Here is an 18,072-nt window from a genome sequence, read left to right on the forward strand (position 1 = left end):
AAATAATAGTCAAAGGTTTGGGCTTGTGAAGTTACACTAAATTGAAGACAATCCATCAATGTTAACATGATTATATTCAATGATGCCGTATTGCTGTGTAAGTGTGCTCATTATCATCCTTAGAAATATACGAAACAGCAATGGATGTCAAAGATTCTCACCATTCTTTATATAATTGTCTCTAACTTAAATTGTTTAGTGCAGACGGTATGCACTACTTTGTGTTGGCGAAGGGATATTCAGAGGGAGAACCACACGATACTTTAAGAAAATTCTCAGAAACAACATTCATATCATTTAGCATTTTGAATCATTCCCACCCCTTTCAATTCTTTAAATTAGTCAATTTCTTAAAGAATATTTACAACCTCGCCAACTTTCATGATGTTTCAAACATATCCAAGGGAAAATGGCAGATAGTTCAAAACTGTTTGAGAATGCAAAATTTCTTTTGATCTGGGGCATTGCTCATTTCACGTGGTTGCAAATTTCAGGCAAAAATGACAGAAAAAGACTATTGAGAAAAGCAAAAAATTACAAATTACCAGAAAAAGTTAAATATGATTGGAAAGGCTACATGACATTTTTCTTACAGATTAAAATGTAAGATGCAGTAGATGCAGTAAATGCTGCAAAACCTGCTGATTTCACCCAGATCAAGCACTAACGCTGCAAACTGGCCTGCTCTTTCCTTCATTGTTGGGCACGGTGGTGCGATGCAAAACAGAGACAGATAGTGTAAATATGGAAAACATGTTGCTCCTGGGGGGACTGGCAGGGGAGACCTCTGGAACCAGAGGAAATGGTCTCAGATTAAAGGCAAGCCATTTAGGTCTGAGACAAGGATGGATTTCTTCTCTTAGAGGGCACTGAATCCTTGAAATTCCCTGCGCAAAGGCTATGGAGGCTCAATTATTGAAAATGCACAAGATCACAACTGATAGCTTTCTATGTACTAAAACATCAAGTTATACAGGGATAGTGCAGAAAGAACAGACATGACCTCACTGTATGGCAGAAAGAGCATAAGAACTGAATGGCCCATGCCTGTTCCTATTTCTCATGTTCTTATGTTTATGTTCTTATGTATCATAATGCATCACATAACATGTTTTTTTTCCTTTTATAATGCTATTGACTGGCTGTTTATCCCCAGCATTTTGTCTTCTCTTTCAGATTCAATTGTTTTTTTTAAATCTTACCAGGCAGATCTAAAGCCTCACCAGCCTGGAATAATACAAATATTATACTGACCATGAATATGTTTCCCATATTAATATGTAATTCTATTTAGATTGCAAGTAAATGTGGCAATAGTCATTTTTTCATATGGTCAAAGATAGATTTGAACAAATCCAGGATTACTAGCTTCCCAGCATGCATACTTGTGAACATATGGGCAATTCACCCCATATTGTGATTATTCAAATCTTCCATCAAGTCTGCAAACGATATGGAGAATGAATAACTACTCAAAATGAAAGCCTGCTGACCAGACAGTCAACCTAAATCCTTTGAGGTGAGTCTTCAACACATACATTCGAGTTTATCCCTGTAGCTAATTTACTCTGAACATTAGACTAAAGTTGCTACATGGAATTCAACACCAAATTAAGTAGTATGACAATAGTAGCCCCCCAGTTCTATTATGACGCTGAGGTAAAATGTATCCTAAAATAAGTTGTTTCAATGAAAAAAGATGAAAAAGCCCTTTGTTAGGCCATCAAAGGTGTCTTGAAAACCCAAAAGAGAATGAAAGAGATGTATTCTTTTTTAGGCATAGAGACATGACCATGCTCCCAGCAGTTCCTTTACATATCTAAGATTACACTGGACATATGACACAGAAACAGACCATTTGGCCTCACAGCCTATGCCAATTTTATGTTTTTGTTTTTTTAACACACACTTGAGCCTCTGCTCATCTTTTCTAACTGAAACATACCTTTGCAACCATCTACTTCCTTCTCCTTCAGCTGCTTGTCTAGCCTCTCCTTAAATACATCTACACAGTTTGCTTCAAATACTCCCTGTGGCAGCAAGTTCCACATTCTTACCACTCAATGAGTGAAGAAATTTCTTCTGAATTGCCTAATGGATTTCTTGCGGACAATCTTATGTCGATGGCTAAGAGTTTAGCTCTTCCCCACAAGAGCAAACATTACTTACAGGTAGACTATCAAAACCTTTCTTAATTTTAAAAACCTCTATAAGGTCACCTCTCAGCTTCTTTTCTCAAGAGACCCAGCTTGTCAATCTATTCATGCGATGTAATTCCAAGCACTTCTGGTATCAGCCCTTGTAAATCTTCTCTACACCCTCTCCAATGCCTATATAATGCCTTCCTGGCAAGCCTGGAATCAAAATCAGATATGGGAAGCTGCTTAATCTAAGACAACTCCGGGCAAAGACTTTGATCTTCAGGGACATACTTCCTAATTTCATGTTTGCCTGTGACTCAATGCTAGCTGCTGGGTGAGGGCTGGACTTGCAATGGACTTGTTCTTAAATGCCTGAACCACTTCAGCCTTATGATTAAAACTGAAGTAATGTGCCTGTTTGTTCCAGGAAAGCCACATCTTCAGCCCCAGGTTTCAGGTGAAGACCAGAACCTGTCAACAGGGATAAATCCACTTATCCTGGCAAGATACTCTCCTAAGTTGTCTATAAGTGATGATGAGACACATGCAGGAATTGCCAAAGTAAATGTAGCCTTCAGCAATCTTTGAGAATCAGTCTGAGAATGAACATTAATCAGTCCAGTTATCCAAGTGGGAGTTTATATAACAGTAACTCTGATTACGCGACTCCATGCGTACGAATCTTGGACTGTGTACCAGCATCATACCAAGCATCCATACCTTATTGAGACAGGCTTAGTGGGGATGGGCTGGTTATGTAGTCAGAATGCCTGACACTTGCTTAGCCAAGGCAAATTTTCATTGGTCAGCTCAAGTCTAAGATTTGATCTCATGGTAATCAAAGGAAGCCCTCAAGGACACTCTGAAGCTTGCAATTCGAGATTTGACATCAACCGCAAAATCTGGGAGAGGTTTTTCCAGGATCACTACACCTGGGGCAACCAGATAAAAAAACTCCTTCGAAAGCAACTGGATATCAGAGGTGGAGGTAAACAGATGAGCAGGAAACCCCCAGCCAGCAGCTCAACTAGCATCCTGCCCTATTTGTAACAGACCATTCTAGGAGCAGAGACAACAAGGCGCAGGGCTGGACGAACACAGCAGGCCAAGCAGCATCATAGGAGCAGAAAGGCTGACGTTTCGGGCCTAGACCCTTCATCAGCCCTGCACCTTGTTGTCTCGGATTCTCCAGCATCTGCAGTTCCTACTATCTCTGATTCCAGGAGCAGATCAGCTTTGCAGTCACCTAATTATCTGCCAGAACCATACTGAACATCCCATACGATGATCAGTCAACTTTGCTTCAAAGGATAATCAAGAGTACTCATCTGACGCCTTTTAGCAATAGGGCTGCAGGGAATTGGAGTCCGGGCGAAGACACAGCACTGGACCTCAAAAATTCATTTAAAGTCACTTGGCAGTTAGGTTTCTAAAAAATATATATTGTTACATGTAAGGCTCCAATTTTCCACACTGGGTCAACTAGGGGACATTTACTGTTACACCAGTAGTACACAGTACCTATACCCACACTGACTGCAGCAGTTCAAGGAGATGGCGCACCACAGCCTTCTCAAGGATAATCAGGGATGCGCAAGAAAGGTTTCCTGATCGGCGGCACCTACATCTCATTAAACAATTTTTTATATACAATTAATCAGTGACATCATAGAAAGCATCTTTAACAACCAATTTCTGTTCAAGAAAGCCGAGAAACGTTTCCATTCTGGTGTGACAGCACATTGAACTTTGCATTCAACATAAAGTAGAATTCAGATGTCAATTTAGGAGATTGATCAAGAACCTAACTTTCCATTGGATATTAAAGATTGTGATTATGGTAAACACATAGTCCATACAAACCTGACTGCCCATGTCAGGATTTTGAATAATGCTTTTCAATATGATAGCTCTCCCAGGTAGATATTCAGATTGGCAATTCTACATATTGGTCATGATGCAGTTTTGAGCCTTGAGACACTAGGTGGCATTTTAGCAACTCCAGCTCGTTCCCAGCTTCTCAGACTCTACCTGCCACTCCTCTTGATCTTTCTTTACGCACTTAGAACAATTTGCAGGCAACTTTCTATTTCTACTTCAAATAACTCGAATATCTGTGTACCTCAGGGCTCTGTTCCGCTTAAGGTATCATTCCATATTTTTAAAAAATTCGTTCGTGGGACATGGGTGTCACTGGCTGGCCAGCATTTATCGACTGTCACTAGTTGCACTTGAGAAGCTCACCACTGTCAGGTGCCTTCTTAAACCACTGTAGTCCACATGTTTTGGGTTGACTCAGAGTGCTGTTAGGGAGGGAATTCCAGGATTTTGACCCAACAAGTGAAGGAAGGACGATATCTTTCCATGTCAGGATGGTGAATGGCTTGGAGAGGAATTTGCAGGTGGTGGTGTTGCCAGATTTCTTCATTCCACTGCCTCAAGCTCAGTCCATTCTACCCTCACCACCTTTCCTTACTAACAAAGCACCAGCCTTCTGACTGACCATAGTTCCCTTTCACTGTTAATTGCTGCCAAATGTGACAAACAGCCTAGCTATCTGTGTTGACGGGTAAGGGACGGTGGAAATGCTTGAATGTATTCAAGCAGGCTCAAAGCAAGTAAGTGCTAAGACAGCTGTGAAATATCCTGTTCCAATGCATGAAGTGGGTAGTGAGCAAGTGAGTAGGAACTGCAGAGAGCAGGGAGTGTCCTGAGTTCATAGGAATCAGAGGTCTCAACCCCACCGGTGATCGGTGAGCCACTGTACATTAAAAGATGTGAACATACATACACTTCAGAAAAACGATCTGTCTCAAACACATTGGCCTTTTTGCCATGGAAATAGTGACATAGACAGGACATGCATTGATCAATGCAGTGTCAAGATAAAAGAAAAAGTCCATCAGGTTGGAGTACATAGGAGGAAATTAATGCTAACAAGAAGGAAAACCTCAGTCATTATTAAATCTGTTGACTGGCAGTGTCAGTGATAAACACAAGTGGCTGTGTGTTGAAGACTTCATTTGCAATCTTTCAACGGAAAAAATCTATTAAACGCTCGGCAAGCAAGCCAACAACTACATTATTGACATTTTATACCTCATTTAATTATCAAATACTAGAAGATACATAAAGAGTAACATGTATATTTAACAAGATTACAAAACAGTTGCTTGCTTGATAACACACATCCTTCAATAAATTACTATAAGTATACTTGAGGAAAAATGCATTTAGTTGCCAAAAGTTAAATGAATACTGATGCATGGCCTAGGACAACTTGATAAATCTATCAGACTAACCTTTTGGTGACTTGGGCTCTCCACAATCTGCTGTTTAAGTTTAAACTCCTTTTCCGTAATCTCTCTCATTTTTAAGTTCACCTGAAATAGCAAGGTAGCAAAGAGATACATCTTAAAATGGAAATGAATAGGTGAAGGTGAATACGTCATGGAGGGCTGAGCCATATGAAAATAAAACACTAGTTGTATTTCTAACACAGAAACCCTGATTGAGAACACATAAAACAAGGAAACCATCCTTTCAGTTTCTTATTTTCCAGCAATCAACAATACGCAAGCACTTTTATTAATGTATCTTGTACATAAACTCTAATCAAGAGCTTTGAAGATTGCTTAAAAATGTGGAATAATTCTTCAAAACAAGTCACTCAGAAGTAGAAGAGAGATTAAAAATAAATGCTGGGGGAAATAAACTGCCTTTACACGCAAGTGATTGCATGCCTGAAATTATAGAGATTACATATTTAAACCATGTTGCACACTTGTAAAATTAACAGCTGTTAATGCTCACTTGAGTCAAAAAAGTTGTGGATATACTTTCAACTCCAGAGCCCTCCGCACAAAAATCTAGGCTGACACCATAGTGCATATTGAGACTGTAATGTAAAAGGTGCCACTTTCCAATTGAGATATTAAAATGAGGCACCATCTGCTCTCTGTAGTTGACATAAAGGCCTCAAGTCATTATTTCAAAGAACAGGAGAGTTATCTAACATTCTGACAAATATTTATCCTTTTAAATAATTAAAACATATTACCTGGTCATTCTCACACTGCCGTTTGTGAGAACTTGCCTTGTTCATAACTTACTAAACATTTGTCTATGCTGTAATAGTACAAAAGTACTTAATGGTCATTTAGCACTCTGGGATGTACTGTAGCCCTGAAAGGTGATTTATACCATAAGTAATACAGAATAGTTACAGCTCAAAATGCAATCACTTCTTCCTAGTTTAGCAACAATAACCCATTCAGTCACAATCATTATTAGTCTAACATTTGAGAGACTGCTGTGATCTCACAGTAACATCAAGATTATGAGTCAGCTTTAATACCTGTCAACACAAACAAACACTTGTCAAGTCCACTTGTCCTAAAGCCAACAGGAAGCAATGCCCAATCATAGCCAACCAGTAAACAAACTGAAAACAATGAAGTTTCTGCAAACAAATTATCCACTAGGTATCATCTTTGATACACTGGATGCCATTCTTTACAATGTTTCAATAATTCCACGTCTCAAGGGAAATATCAAGAACTTGGAAGCAATAATTTTAAGAGTCGTGTCTGAGATTTTATATGGATCAATTTTGTAAGCAAACTATTACTGCAGGTAATCCTGACAGACAGTTGGATCAATTATTAAGTCAGCTAAATTAATTCTTATAATTCATAACAGCATTACGATAATAAAAACAACTATTCTGAATTTAATGAAGGACTCAAACATGCTGCCTTCTTAGTGCAACATACATTTTTATCTTTGTGACTTTTGTTGATCAGCTGATGAACAATCTGGCCTTTTGCCAATTTAGGTAGCTGCCTGAATGCCAATTGGACCAACAACCTTCCATGATTATCGACTGTTGCTACTTAATGCAAACTAATCTATGTTGTTAAACACATGTGGGGGTAATTACACCTTTACAAAACATAGCAACACACGAAGAACAATAAACTTAATGCATGGCAAAAATAAGCTTTTGATGGTTCCAAATTTAGAAATGTAATGAAGTTGAAATGTCTTTCGGTATATTTAACATTGGAAAATTGAAAACCTGCATTACTTCCAGGGCTTGAGCATCTCCCTCATTTGCTGGTGACCAGGACTGTACAAAGTGTTCCAGGTACGGTCAGATCAGAGCACTTAGCACTTTGATCATGACTTCTTCAAACCTGTATATTATTGTTTTGGCTCTCAAGTTCCAAATTCCACTGCCTTTGTATTTCAAGATTTTCCTAGTTTTACTTTTATTTCTGATTAATTTTATTACAGGGAAAAATATATAGCCAAATATATGGGAAAATGAACAATAGAAAATAGCATGATCATCATGTAAGATTGTCAATCTCCCCAGGTAAACTGGCAGGGAAAGGAAGCAAATGGGAAAAAGGGGATGAATTTGAAAGAAACAGCACACACAAGATTCATTTTGGTCCCACTATGTCAAAAACTCAACAAAGGAGCAAGTTCAGCAAAATCACATAACAGGAGATGAGCTGGAGCAGATAAATGAAGCAAAATAGTTGTGGTCAAATCATAATAAGATTTAAGACAATTATTTGGAAAAGTATAGATAGCACAAAGATTTGAGAAAACAACCAAGGAGAAAAGAAAGTATAAATAAATTGGCCAAAAATTATTCATTCACAGCATGTGGTCATCGCCAGGACAGCATTTATTGCCCATCCCTAATTGCCCAGAGGGCTTTTAAGGAGTCAGTCACCTTGCTGGAGGTCCGCAGCCACATGTAGGCCAGACCAGATAAGGACGGCAGCTTCCTTCCCTAAAAGGACATCAGCAAAATAGATGGGCTTTTCCAATAATTGATAGTGGTTTCATGGTCATTGTTAGAGCCTTAATTCCAGATCTGTCATTGAATTCAAATTCCACCATCTGCCACAGCAGGATTTGAACCTGGATGTCTAAAACATTACTTCGGACTTTGAATCAATAGTTTATCGATATTACCCATAAAAGGAGAGAGTAACTAAATTCAAAAAAAGAGCATTCCATAAGGAAAATAGCAAAGTAGAATCACAGAAACCATACAATGCAGAAAGAGTCCAATCAGCCCATCAAGCCTGCACCAACCCTCTGGAGAGCATCCCACCCAGATCCACTCGCTCTCTCCATCCCCGTAACACCGCATTTACCATGGCCAATCCACATAGCCTGCACATCTTTGGACTGAGGGGGGAAACCGGAGCACCCGGCGGAAACCCATGCAGACATGAGGACAATGTGCAAACTCCAAACAGTCAATCACCCAAGGCTGGAATAGAACCTGGTCACTGGCACTGTGAGGTACTGAGTTAAAACTAGAAGAAAATCAACCACACTGAATGCTTTGTTGAATAACAGACAAAGAAAACGAAATAGATGTGATAAAAATTCCTTCTGAAAGGTATCTGATAAGGTATCACACAATAAATTTATGTGAAAGGTCCAGTATGTAGCATTAGTGGCTTGTAGTGGAATAAATAGGAAAAAAATCATAAAGAAAATTGAGAGGAAGAGATAAGGGAAGCTTCTCAAACACAAAAACAACGAAATTGGGGCAGCATGGTGTCTCAGTGGTTAGCCCTGCTGCCTTACAATACCAAGGAACCAGGTTTGATTCTACCCTCGATGACTGTCTGTGTGGAGATTGCACGTTCTCTGTGTCTGTGCAGATTTACTCTGGGTGCTCCAGTTTGCTCCCACAGTCCAAAGATATGCAGGTTAGGTGAACTGGCCAATGCTAAATTGCTCATAGCATCCAGGGATGTGCAGGCTAGGTGGATTAGCCATGGAGAATGCAGGGTTACAGGATAGAGTACAGGGTGGGTCTGGATGGCGTGTTCTTTGCAGGTCGGTATGGATGGGGGAGGGGTGGATGACCTAGTGGTATTATCGCTGGACTCTTAGTCCAGAGACCCAGGTAATGCTCTGGGGACCTGGGTTCAAATCCCACCATGGCTGTTGTGGAATGTGAATTCAATACAAAAAACAAATCTGGAATTAAGAGTCTAATTATGACAATAAATCTATTATCGATTTGTCAGAAAAAACCTGTCAGGTTCATCTCATGCCCTTTGGGGAAGGAAACTGCTATCCTTACTTGCTATGACCTACATGTCACTCCAGACCCACAGCAATGTGGCTGAATCTTAAGTGCCTTCTGGCCAATAAAGGATGGGCAATAAATGCTGCCTAGCCAGCAACACCATCATCCAGTGAATGAATGAATGGCCTTCTTCCTTACTGTAGAGATTCTATGACTCTGCGAAATGGATCTAATGCTGGGACCCACTGTTGTTCATTATGTACATAAAGATCTTGAGATGGTAAATTGGAGTTATGGTTTTGAAATTCACAGACAATGTCAAATTTTGAGGTATAGCTAATAACTATAAAGTCAGAAGTCACACAACACCAGATTGTAGTCCAATAGGTTTATTTGAAATCACAAGCTTTCATAGCATTGCTCCTTCATCACCTGAGGACGTGTTGGACTATAACTTGGTGTCGTGTGACTTCTGACTTTGTACATCCCAGTCGAACACCGGCACCTCCACAACATAATAACTATAGGAAGACATAAATAAACTTCCAAAATGAGCAGATATATGGCAAATGAAATTCAGTAACATATAAAGCGATTCATTTGGTGAGAGGAATAAAGAATGCTATTCATTCCTTAAGAAAACAGGGAAAGATGGATGGAAGATAAAAAAAATTTTGCTTTGTATGTCTTAAAATACTGCTTACCTTGCAAGTCTAATAAAGAATTCAAATTTGAATAGCTAACGCATCTATTCTCTCCAGAAATGCTGTATAACCTGTTTAGTGTTCAGCATATTCTGCTTTTGTCTCAGATTTCCAGCGTCTGCAGTTTATATTCTACTACTTTCATGCTGTTTTTTTGAGGTATAAATATTGGCCAGGACACCAGGAAAACCTCAGGCAGCAGGCAGGTCTCAACTCAAATGTCTCATCCAAAAGACAACACCTTCAAAAATGTGAAATCTCCAGTAGCGCAGTGAACTGACAGCTTAAATTGTATGCTGAAGTCTCTGGTGTGGCATTTGGGTGCTACCACCGATTTAAGGTTTAATTGACTGGGAATGAACATGGAGAGAATGGAAATACAAGTTTACAATGTATAGGCAGCAAAGTTTTGCATGTTTACCTTATTTATCCAGAAGACCATGGCATCTTCCAGATCATACGGCAATTCCTTTGAGGCACTAAATGTAGAGAAACGCTTCACAGAGGCCACTACTTTTTCAATGCTGATCATCTCTACTGTATAAGCCATCATCAGTGCATCAATCAAAGCCATATGGGCACTCTGGAGAGAGAGAAACAGGTGACTGGCATGTCACTTTTAAGAAACTAGGTTTTGTCCTTCATTCACAACACTGGGAGTCACTACAAACACAAATGAATAGCCTGGATTTTACTTTGACAGTTTTGTAAAGAAGTCAAGCTGCAGAATTTAAAAACTTAATTATTTAAACTCAGCCCATGCTTTCAGACAAGACAGGTTTCAATTATAGTGCCCTGAACTGCCCCTATTTGGATGCCTGAAATTCACCGAATTGCATTGTTCAAGTCAACGGCTATCAGCTCTGAATTCTTCATAACGATGGTTACAATCTGCAACACAAAGTGTAAAATAAGTATGGTAGGTACAGAAAACACTTGAAATGCAAAATAGGTCCTTCAATCTTAACAGAAAATTCAAGCTGAAGATGTACCAAAAACTTTACAGTTAGTGAAATAAACTGCATCAGACCGTTGGCTAGTAAAACTGCTTTATGATTTCAATTAAAGCTACCAAATTACAAATGCGAGTCAAATGCTTAGCACTACCAAAACACTTATAATTTTCAGCCATTGATGTGGCCCAAGGAAATGACAATGCTCAGTGGAACTGAGATATCTGAAAGATATGTTCATTGTTTGTGGTTTCTCATTCCTATCATCTGCTCATTACATTGATGAGCTGCAATGGAAAAGATACTGCCATCAATATAAGCATTTGATAATTGTGTCAGTGTTGTACAGCTTCCTGAATAAGGTCATTTACTCCAATGTCTGGTCCTAATTACTGAAGTTGCACAGTGGCCACTCTGTACAAAATTCTCAGTTTTTTAAATCCCTATTTTCACAATTCATCTTGTCAGCTTACAATAGAAGACATTCTGCATCAGCCAAGTAATTAATAGACAAACAAAGCAAAGTGTCAGAACTTCTAAATTTAACTCATTATTTGCAAGGACAGCACCAGCATTCATGCCATGGCTTGGGAAATAGAATAACTTTTAGTCTTGATTAACAAGTGAGTCAATGGTTTTTCAGAGTAGGTGGGAAAGTAGGGTTGACACCAGAATCAGATCAGCCATGACCTTGTTAATTGGTGAACTAGGTTAGAGGGCCCAAATGGCCTAGTCCTGCTGCTAATTTGTATGTTTATACAAAAACAGTTGCAATAAATAGCATATAGAAAATGGTTAAGAAAATGGTACCTCCAGTAAGATTTTAAGAAGAATATTATCTACAAAATATTAATACAAATAAAGTAAATCACTAACCACTTGAAAGCATTTCCAATAGATTTCAGAGAAAATGGACTCTATTTAAATGTAAAGTTGATTTTTAAGACCAAGAGAGCAAATTCAGGTATTATAACAGTGTCACAAGTATCAAACTGTAGATGACTGCATTACTGTTATGCTATCATCTCCATGCAGTTTTCATATAATCAGCAGCACAAGCAAAAGTAAGTTTGCGGAAGTCCGTGTTGCTGCCACAATGAGAATTTATTTATTTCCCTGGTCTCTCACAATCCTCATGTTAGCCCAGATTCTGAAGCTGGTCAAGTTATTTCAACTTATGAACACTCCAGCACCAGGATATAAAATAATACCATGACAGAAAACAGACACATAATCAAACTCATGCATTGGACTGGTGAAACATTAGTGCACAGGTACAGTACTGCAAATCTCACATGTCAGAATAAAACAAACACATATCAGCAGCAGACTATCAACACAACTATGTTGCAAGGGGTCACAGAGAATGCAACGAATTCCTGGCCTAAAGCTGAGGCAGAGTGAGCACTGGAAACACAAAGACATGATCATTTATGACCGTACACTATGTAATGTCAAAGTCAACAATGAGGATTTCTCTTAATTCATCAGCCAAACAATGGCATCCCTCGGGATATATGACCATTAGTGCATGAATCTAGAGGAAAAAATTGAAACAGAAAATATGAACAGCAACAGTCTGTGAACATGCAGGAGAGGTTTCCATTCAAATCGTTCTCAGCAGCTTAGATGGCAAGACCAATTCTCTACCCAAAAAGAATGGCCAACTTTGAACGCAAAGGACTGTCCAAATACATTTAAAACATTCATGGCTTCATTACATTCAATATCACAGTTCTCTATCCAGCAACCACCACCACCCCCCTGCACCAACACTAATAACCGACTGCTACTAAAGTACTGATACAAATGTATTTGGAAGAGTAATAATGGCAGGTAACTATATCCACGCGATTACTTCTGTGTTATGCATTTTGATTTTCCTACCCATGTATGACAGGAAGCTGATTTAATAATTCAAAAAAAGAGGCAAACTAGTCCAGAGATACTATATTAACACTAATTTAAATGAAAATAAAACTCAAAAGGTTTATAGAAGCAGCAGAGTATCTCTCCCTCACCATTTTGATTGGAGACTGCGCGAGGTCTGATTCGGAAACTGGTAAATCATCACTTTCCATAACATAAATGCCTTTGCGAGACAATGCTTGAATGACAGGCTGATGACCCTGCAATGCAGCCACTTGATCCCCTTTCAGAATTAGGCTGCAGACACGACAATAGAGTTCACTCGACAGCAGCAACTTAATGACAGGTGGTTTAATGTGCTCTTGGTCATACTGGTCGGTGTAGAAAGCATCTCTTAAATCCTCAGGGATATTATCTGCAACAAATTACAGATCGATTAGAAGAGTCTATACAAGTTTACAACAAATCATATTTACTGTTACCATAAGATAATTTTCCCATTTCTATCCTAAATACAAATGTATAATGAAACAGCTCAGAGTCCCAATTCCCGGGTTCGGCTCATATTATAATCTGTAAAATATACTAAAATAAGCATGTTCAGTCCAGAGCACTTAGTTTGAAAGGAATTTACTTACGCGTTTCTTTCTAAATAATCTCAAATTTATATATACATATAAAAAGATCTAAATAATTACATTATTTAAGAAGTCAATAACATAACAAAAGTAGCATATAGCACTGTGATAACCCCTACCATGTCCATGGGAAATCATGAATTAACCTCCTCCTGGATCTCATTGAGTATGATTTCCCTTGTTAATAGGTTTAAAAAAAGTTTAGAAGAGAATAGGAGAGGAAAAAAAGGGCTTCAGGCACAGTGGTATGTTCCCCGACTCTGAGCCAGGAGCCCTGAGTTGAAGTCCCCCCTGTTCCTGAGGTATGTACTGACATTTCTGAGCAGGCTGAATAGAAAATATTATAGAGCAGGGCTTTGTATAAAAGAGAGAAAAAGAGCAGGGCTTGAAGCCCCTGCGCCACAGTGGTAGTGTTTCTACTTCTGAGCTGGGAGATCTAGATTCAAGTCCCACCTGTCCAGAAGTGTGTAAACACACCTCTGAACAGGTTGATTAAACAGAAAAAAAGCGCAGGGCTTCTCCCTCCAACTCCATTTTGATTTAGCCCCTTACCCCTCTCTCTACCTCCTCCGCAATTTTGATGGTTTGTATTGCACATAATGACTTTGCTTATAAATATTTAATTGGCTACACGGGTGATAACTAGCAGTAGTTAAAGGAAAAATGCAAAAAAGGTCATGATTTTAGTATTGGGAAAGTCGATCAGTTGTGTGGGATAGCATGTCTGGAAAGGAACAAAAACAGGGCGGTGGTGGTATCATGGTGGTGTCCCTTTCTATGAACCACAAGAACCTGAGTTCAGGTCCCATGTGTTACAGAGGTATGTAACAACACCTTTGAACAGGTTGATTGAAAAACATGAAGGAATTGGTGATTTAAAGATGTAAAGTAGCCTCGGGGCCCTTGTGGTGCAGTGGTAGTGTCCCTATCTCTGAACCAGGAGGCCTGGTTTCAAGTCTCAATTGGTCCAGAGGTGTGTAATAACATTTCTGAACAGGTTGTTTACAAAATATCTAAAAACGTGGCTTAACTTTGACTAGATGTAGAAAAAAAAAGCAGACCAATCACATTGCCTATAATAGGCTTCACAAGTAAATTTCCAATTGGCTGCATAAATCGTCGTTAATAGCTTGAAAATAATAACAAAGTCACAGTGATTGGGTGGTGGGAAGGTTGTTCAGTTGCGTGAGATAACACTTCCAGATATATTAAAAAAAAAGCAGACCCAGAGGCTAGTCATTAACAGGTCCATATAGTGGGCTGTGTGGGGGTGGGGGGGGCATCATATCTGCTGACTCTCTTCCCTCATCCTCCGTTATGTTTGTGTCAAGGTGTCACTGGAGAGGGTGTATGCAGTGTCTATTAATGCAATTGATGCCTTCAGGGACAGTTGGGTACCATAGAAGTTACAGAGCTCTATTTTCTCTCCATTCCCCTCTCCTCCCCACAGCTCCCCCGCCCACTTTTGATGGTTTGCCATTGCCCACAATGGGCTCTGCACGTAAATCTTAACTGGCTGCACAGTGACTTCAGGTGTCTTCTTCATAAAAAAAAATCCCAATTCCTTAAAACAGACTATCAAGTCAGGGAAAAGTTTGGGAAGTTTAGTGTCAAGGGGAATACTGACTGGAGTCTCTTAAAAATATGCTGTTGTTATGTAGAGCTCAAGTAGACAACAAAGAAAAGATGAAGTGAACACTTGGAAATGATCTACGAAGTGGATACACCGGGGTAACAAAGCCAAAACAGTTCAGAGGGCACTAGTGTACAAGATTTTGACACGAAATGGGGAAAAAAACCAATGATTAAGATCCGTTAAGAAAGATGTTCATTTACAGAAATGGCACAGCCATGTTGGGCTGAAAGGCCTTCTTCTATGTTGTAACAATTCTGTGATTCTGAGTTGAGGTCATGTACTGTGCAGAAGAAATGTGGAGGGAATTGTTCAGGAATCAGGCTTTAAAAGGCACAGATGAAGTAGGATGCCTAGCTTCATTCCCAAGGTGGACACACGTTAGAAAAACCTAATGTAGACCTTTTTACACAAAAAGCTATTAATTAAACTAGCGACATTTCAAAAAGAAGCAATCACATTTGGCTGAACTGCACTATATTTTCTTTCTTTAAATATAAAAATTGTACGATAGTTTTGTGATAAACTATATAGCTATAGTTCTTTTTACTTTTATGACTTCTGAATATGTATCAATTAAAACTATCACACCGCATTTTTTAAACAATCCTGATACCACAACTCTTTCACAGTCTTAATGCATTGATTTCATATCCACTTTGTACATACTTAAAATATTATCTACTATCATTTCTGCATTATTTTAATCAACTCATTCCAAGTACCAAGAGTCACTATTAAAATATTTAAAACATATTAGCAGATGGCTCCTTCACTCAGGACACACTGATAAGCTGAGACGGAGACACAGAAATGACATTTGACAGAATCAAGAAACAAGATTCACAATGGGCCAGCGAAATCATTGCCTAGCTTTGAGTATTATCTTTATTACTTTATTTACATTGCCCAAGTTACATCACCAGACTGCCTCTTATTGCCTAAATAGTTAGAGATCCAAATGAACATAAGCATTGAGAGTGTAGATTCCTAGAACTGGAGTTTAAATTGTGCTAGAAAAAAGCCACTGTGCTACCATTTACCAACACTCCAACATTTTTTTTCCTTCAAGTATTTATCCAATTCCCATTTGAAAGTTACTTATAAAATTGGCCTTCAACATGTTTTTAGGCATCCATCTAAAATCATATTTGCATACTGCATAAAAAATCTTTTGCCAATTACTTTAAATTCATTCATCAATTGCTTTAAATTCATATGCTTTTGTTACAGCCTTTCTGCCAATAGAAACAATTCTTCCCTATTTACCACAAGCCTTCATGTCTTTTGTATATGTAGCACAGTTCAACATTCCAGGTTGATTGTCATAAGAATTGCAAGAAATTCTTTGCATTCTTTTGAGACATTTAATACTTGAACATAACCATTTATAGGCAAAAAATAGAATACTGGGGAATAACAACTGCTTTTTATCAAATTAAGAAACCTGAAACATTCAACAGACTTGATGAATTACAGGATCCAAGTAATTCCACAAGGTCAAGATTTTAAATACAGGAGACCTCATTATGCAACTTTACAAAATGAATAAAATGAAACCACAAGTAATTCTGAGCTTTAAAACATAAAAATAGATCCTTCCACCATACCTTAAAGTATAGAATATAGAACAAAGAAATAAATTGAATTGTTACTAGATCATTGTCAGTCTCTTGCTGAAATGATAAGTAAACGTCTTTGGATCCCATTATAGAGAGAACAGAAAAAAATAGTGAAAAAGCAAGGATCCAAACTGATTTGTAAAATACGACCATGAATGTGGGGTTTTATAATTACAGAAAAACTCAGCTCAGGGCTTTTGCCACTACAGCTGAACGGTGAATAATTATCTGTAATTAACAGGACTTTTCACTCATCTTAAGAAATTATATCGAAACCCTAAAGGGAACAAGAGATATGGATCAAAAAACAAAATTCAGCTCTTGGAGGAACATGTAGACAAACAAAATCTGAGCAAACCTCTTAACACAAAGCTAAAAACCAAATTTTATTTTATAAAAAGACCAACGTACCAGTTTAAAATATGATTACTGATTCAGACAAATTTAGTTTACAGCACTGAATCAGACACCAAAACAGTTTAGGTTAATAACTTGATTGACTAACGTTAAATCAGCCCGTGATACCACCCACGCCCTCCACCTCCTCCAGAACTTCCAATTCCCCGGTCCCCGACACCTCATCTTTACCATGGATGTCCAGTCCCTATACACCTGCATTCCCCATACAGATGGCCTAAAGGCCCTCCGCTTCTTCCTGTCCCGCAGGCCCGACCAGTCCCCCTCCATTGACACCCTCATCCGCTTGGCTGAACTCATCCTCACCCTCAACAACTTCTCTTTCAATTCCTCCCACTTCCTACAGACAAAGGGGGTGGCCATGGGTACCCGCATGGGCCCAAGCTATGCCTGCCTCTTTGTAGGTTACGTGGAACAATCCCTCTTCCGTACCTACACTGGCCCTAAACCCCACCTCTTCCTCCGTTACATTGATGACTGTATCGGCGCCACCTCGTGCTCCCACGAGGAGCTCGAACAGTTCATCCACTTCACCAACACCTTCCACCCCAACCTTAAGTTCACCCGGACCATCTCTGATACCTCTCCCTCCTTCCTGGACCTCTCTGTCTCCATCTCGGGCAACCACCTAGAAACCGATATCCATTTCAAGCCCACCGACTCCCACCCACCTTCCTGCAAAAATGCCATCCCCTATTCCCAATTCCTTCGCCTCCGCCGCATCTGCTCCCAGGATGAGGCATTCCACTCCCGTACATCTCAGATGTCCTCGTTTTTCAAGGACCGCAACTTCTCCCCCTCAGTGGTTGAGAACGCCCTCAACCGTGTCTCCCACATTTCCCGCAACTCATCCCTCACACCCCGTCCCCGCAATAACAACCAAAAAAGAATCCCCCTCGTCCTCACGTACCACCCCACCAACCTCCGGATCCAACGCATCATCCTCCGACACTTCCGCCATCTGCAATCCGACCCTACCACCAAAGACAGCTTTCCCTCCCCACCCTTATCTGCTTTCCGGAG

General features: G+C 39.3%; 1 protein-coding gene across 2 annotated transcripts in view; it reads right to left on the reverse strand.

The window, feature by feature from the left end:
* Positions 1-18,072, reverse strand: part of camsap1b (calmodulin regulated spectrin-associated protein 1b) — a 95,335-nt gene that overhangs the window by 43,109 nt on the left and 34,154 nt on the right. For both annotated transcript variants that reach the window (XM_048613626.1, XM_048613625.1), the window contains exons 2-4: positions 12,892-13,154; positions 10,339-10,500; positions 5,444-5,524 (exon numbers count right to left, since the gene is read on the reverse strand). In XM_048613626.1, coding sequence (XP_048469583.1) covers positions 5,444-5,524; positions 10,339-10,500; positions 12,892-13,154 — 506 coding nt within the window. The remainder of the gene's footprint in view (positions 1-5,443; positions 5,525-10,338; positions 10,501-12,891; positions 13,155-18,072) is intronic.

The sequence above is a fragment of the Rhincodon typus genome, chromosome 28 (genome assembly GCF_021869965.1).
Source record: "Rhincodon typus isolate 14 chromosome 28, sRhiTyp1.1, whole genome shotgun sequence".
NCBI classification, from domain to species: Eukaryota; Metazoa; Chordata; class Chondrichthyes; order Orectolobiformes; family Rhincodontidae; genus Rhincodon; species Rhincodon typus.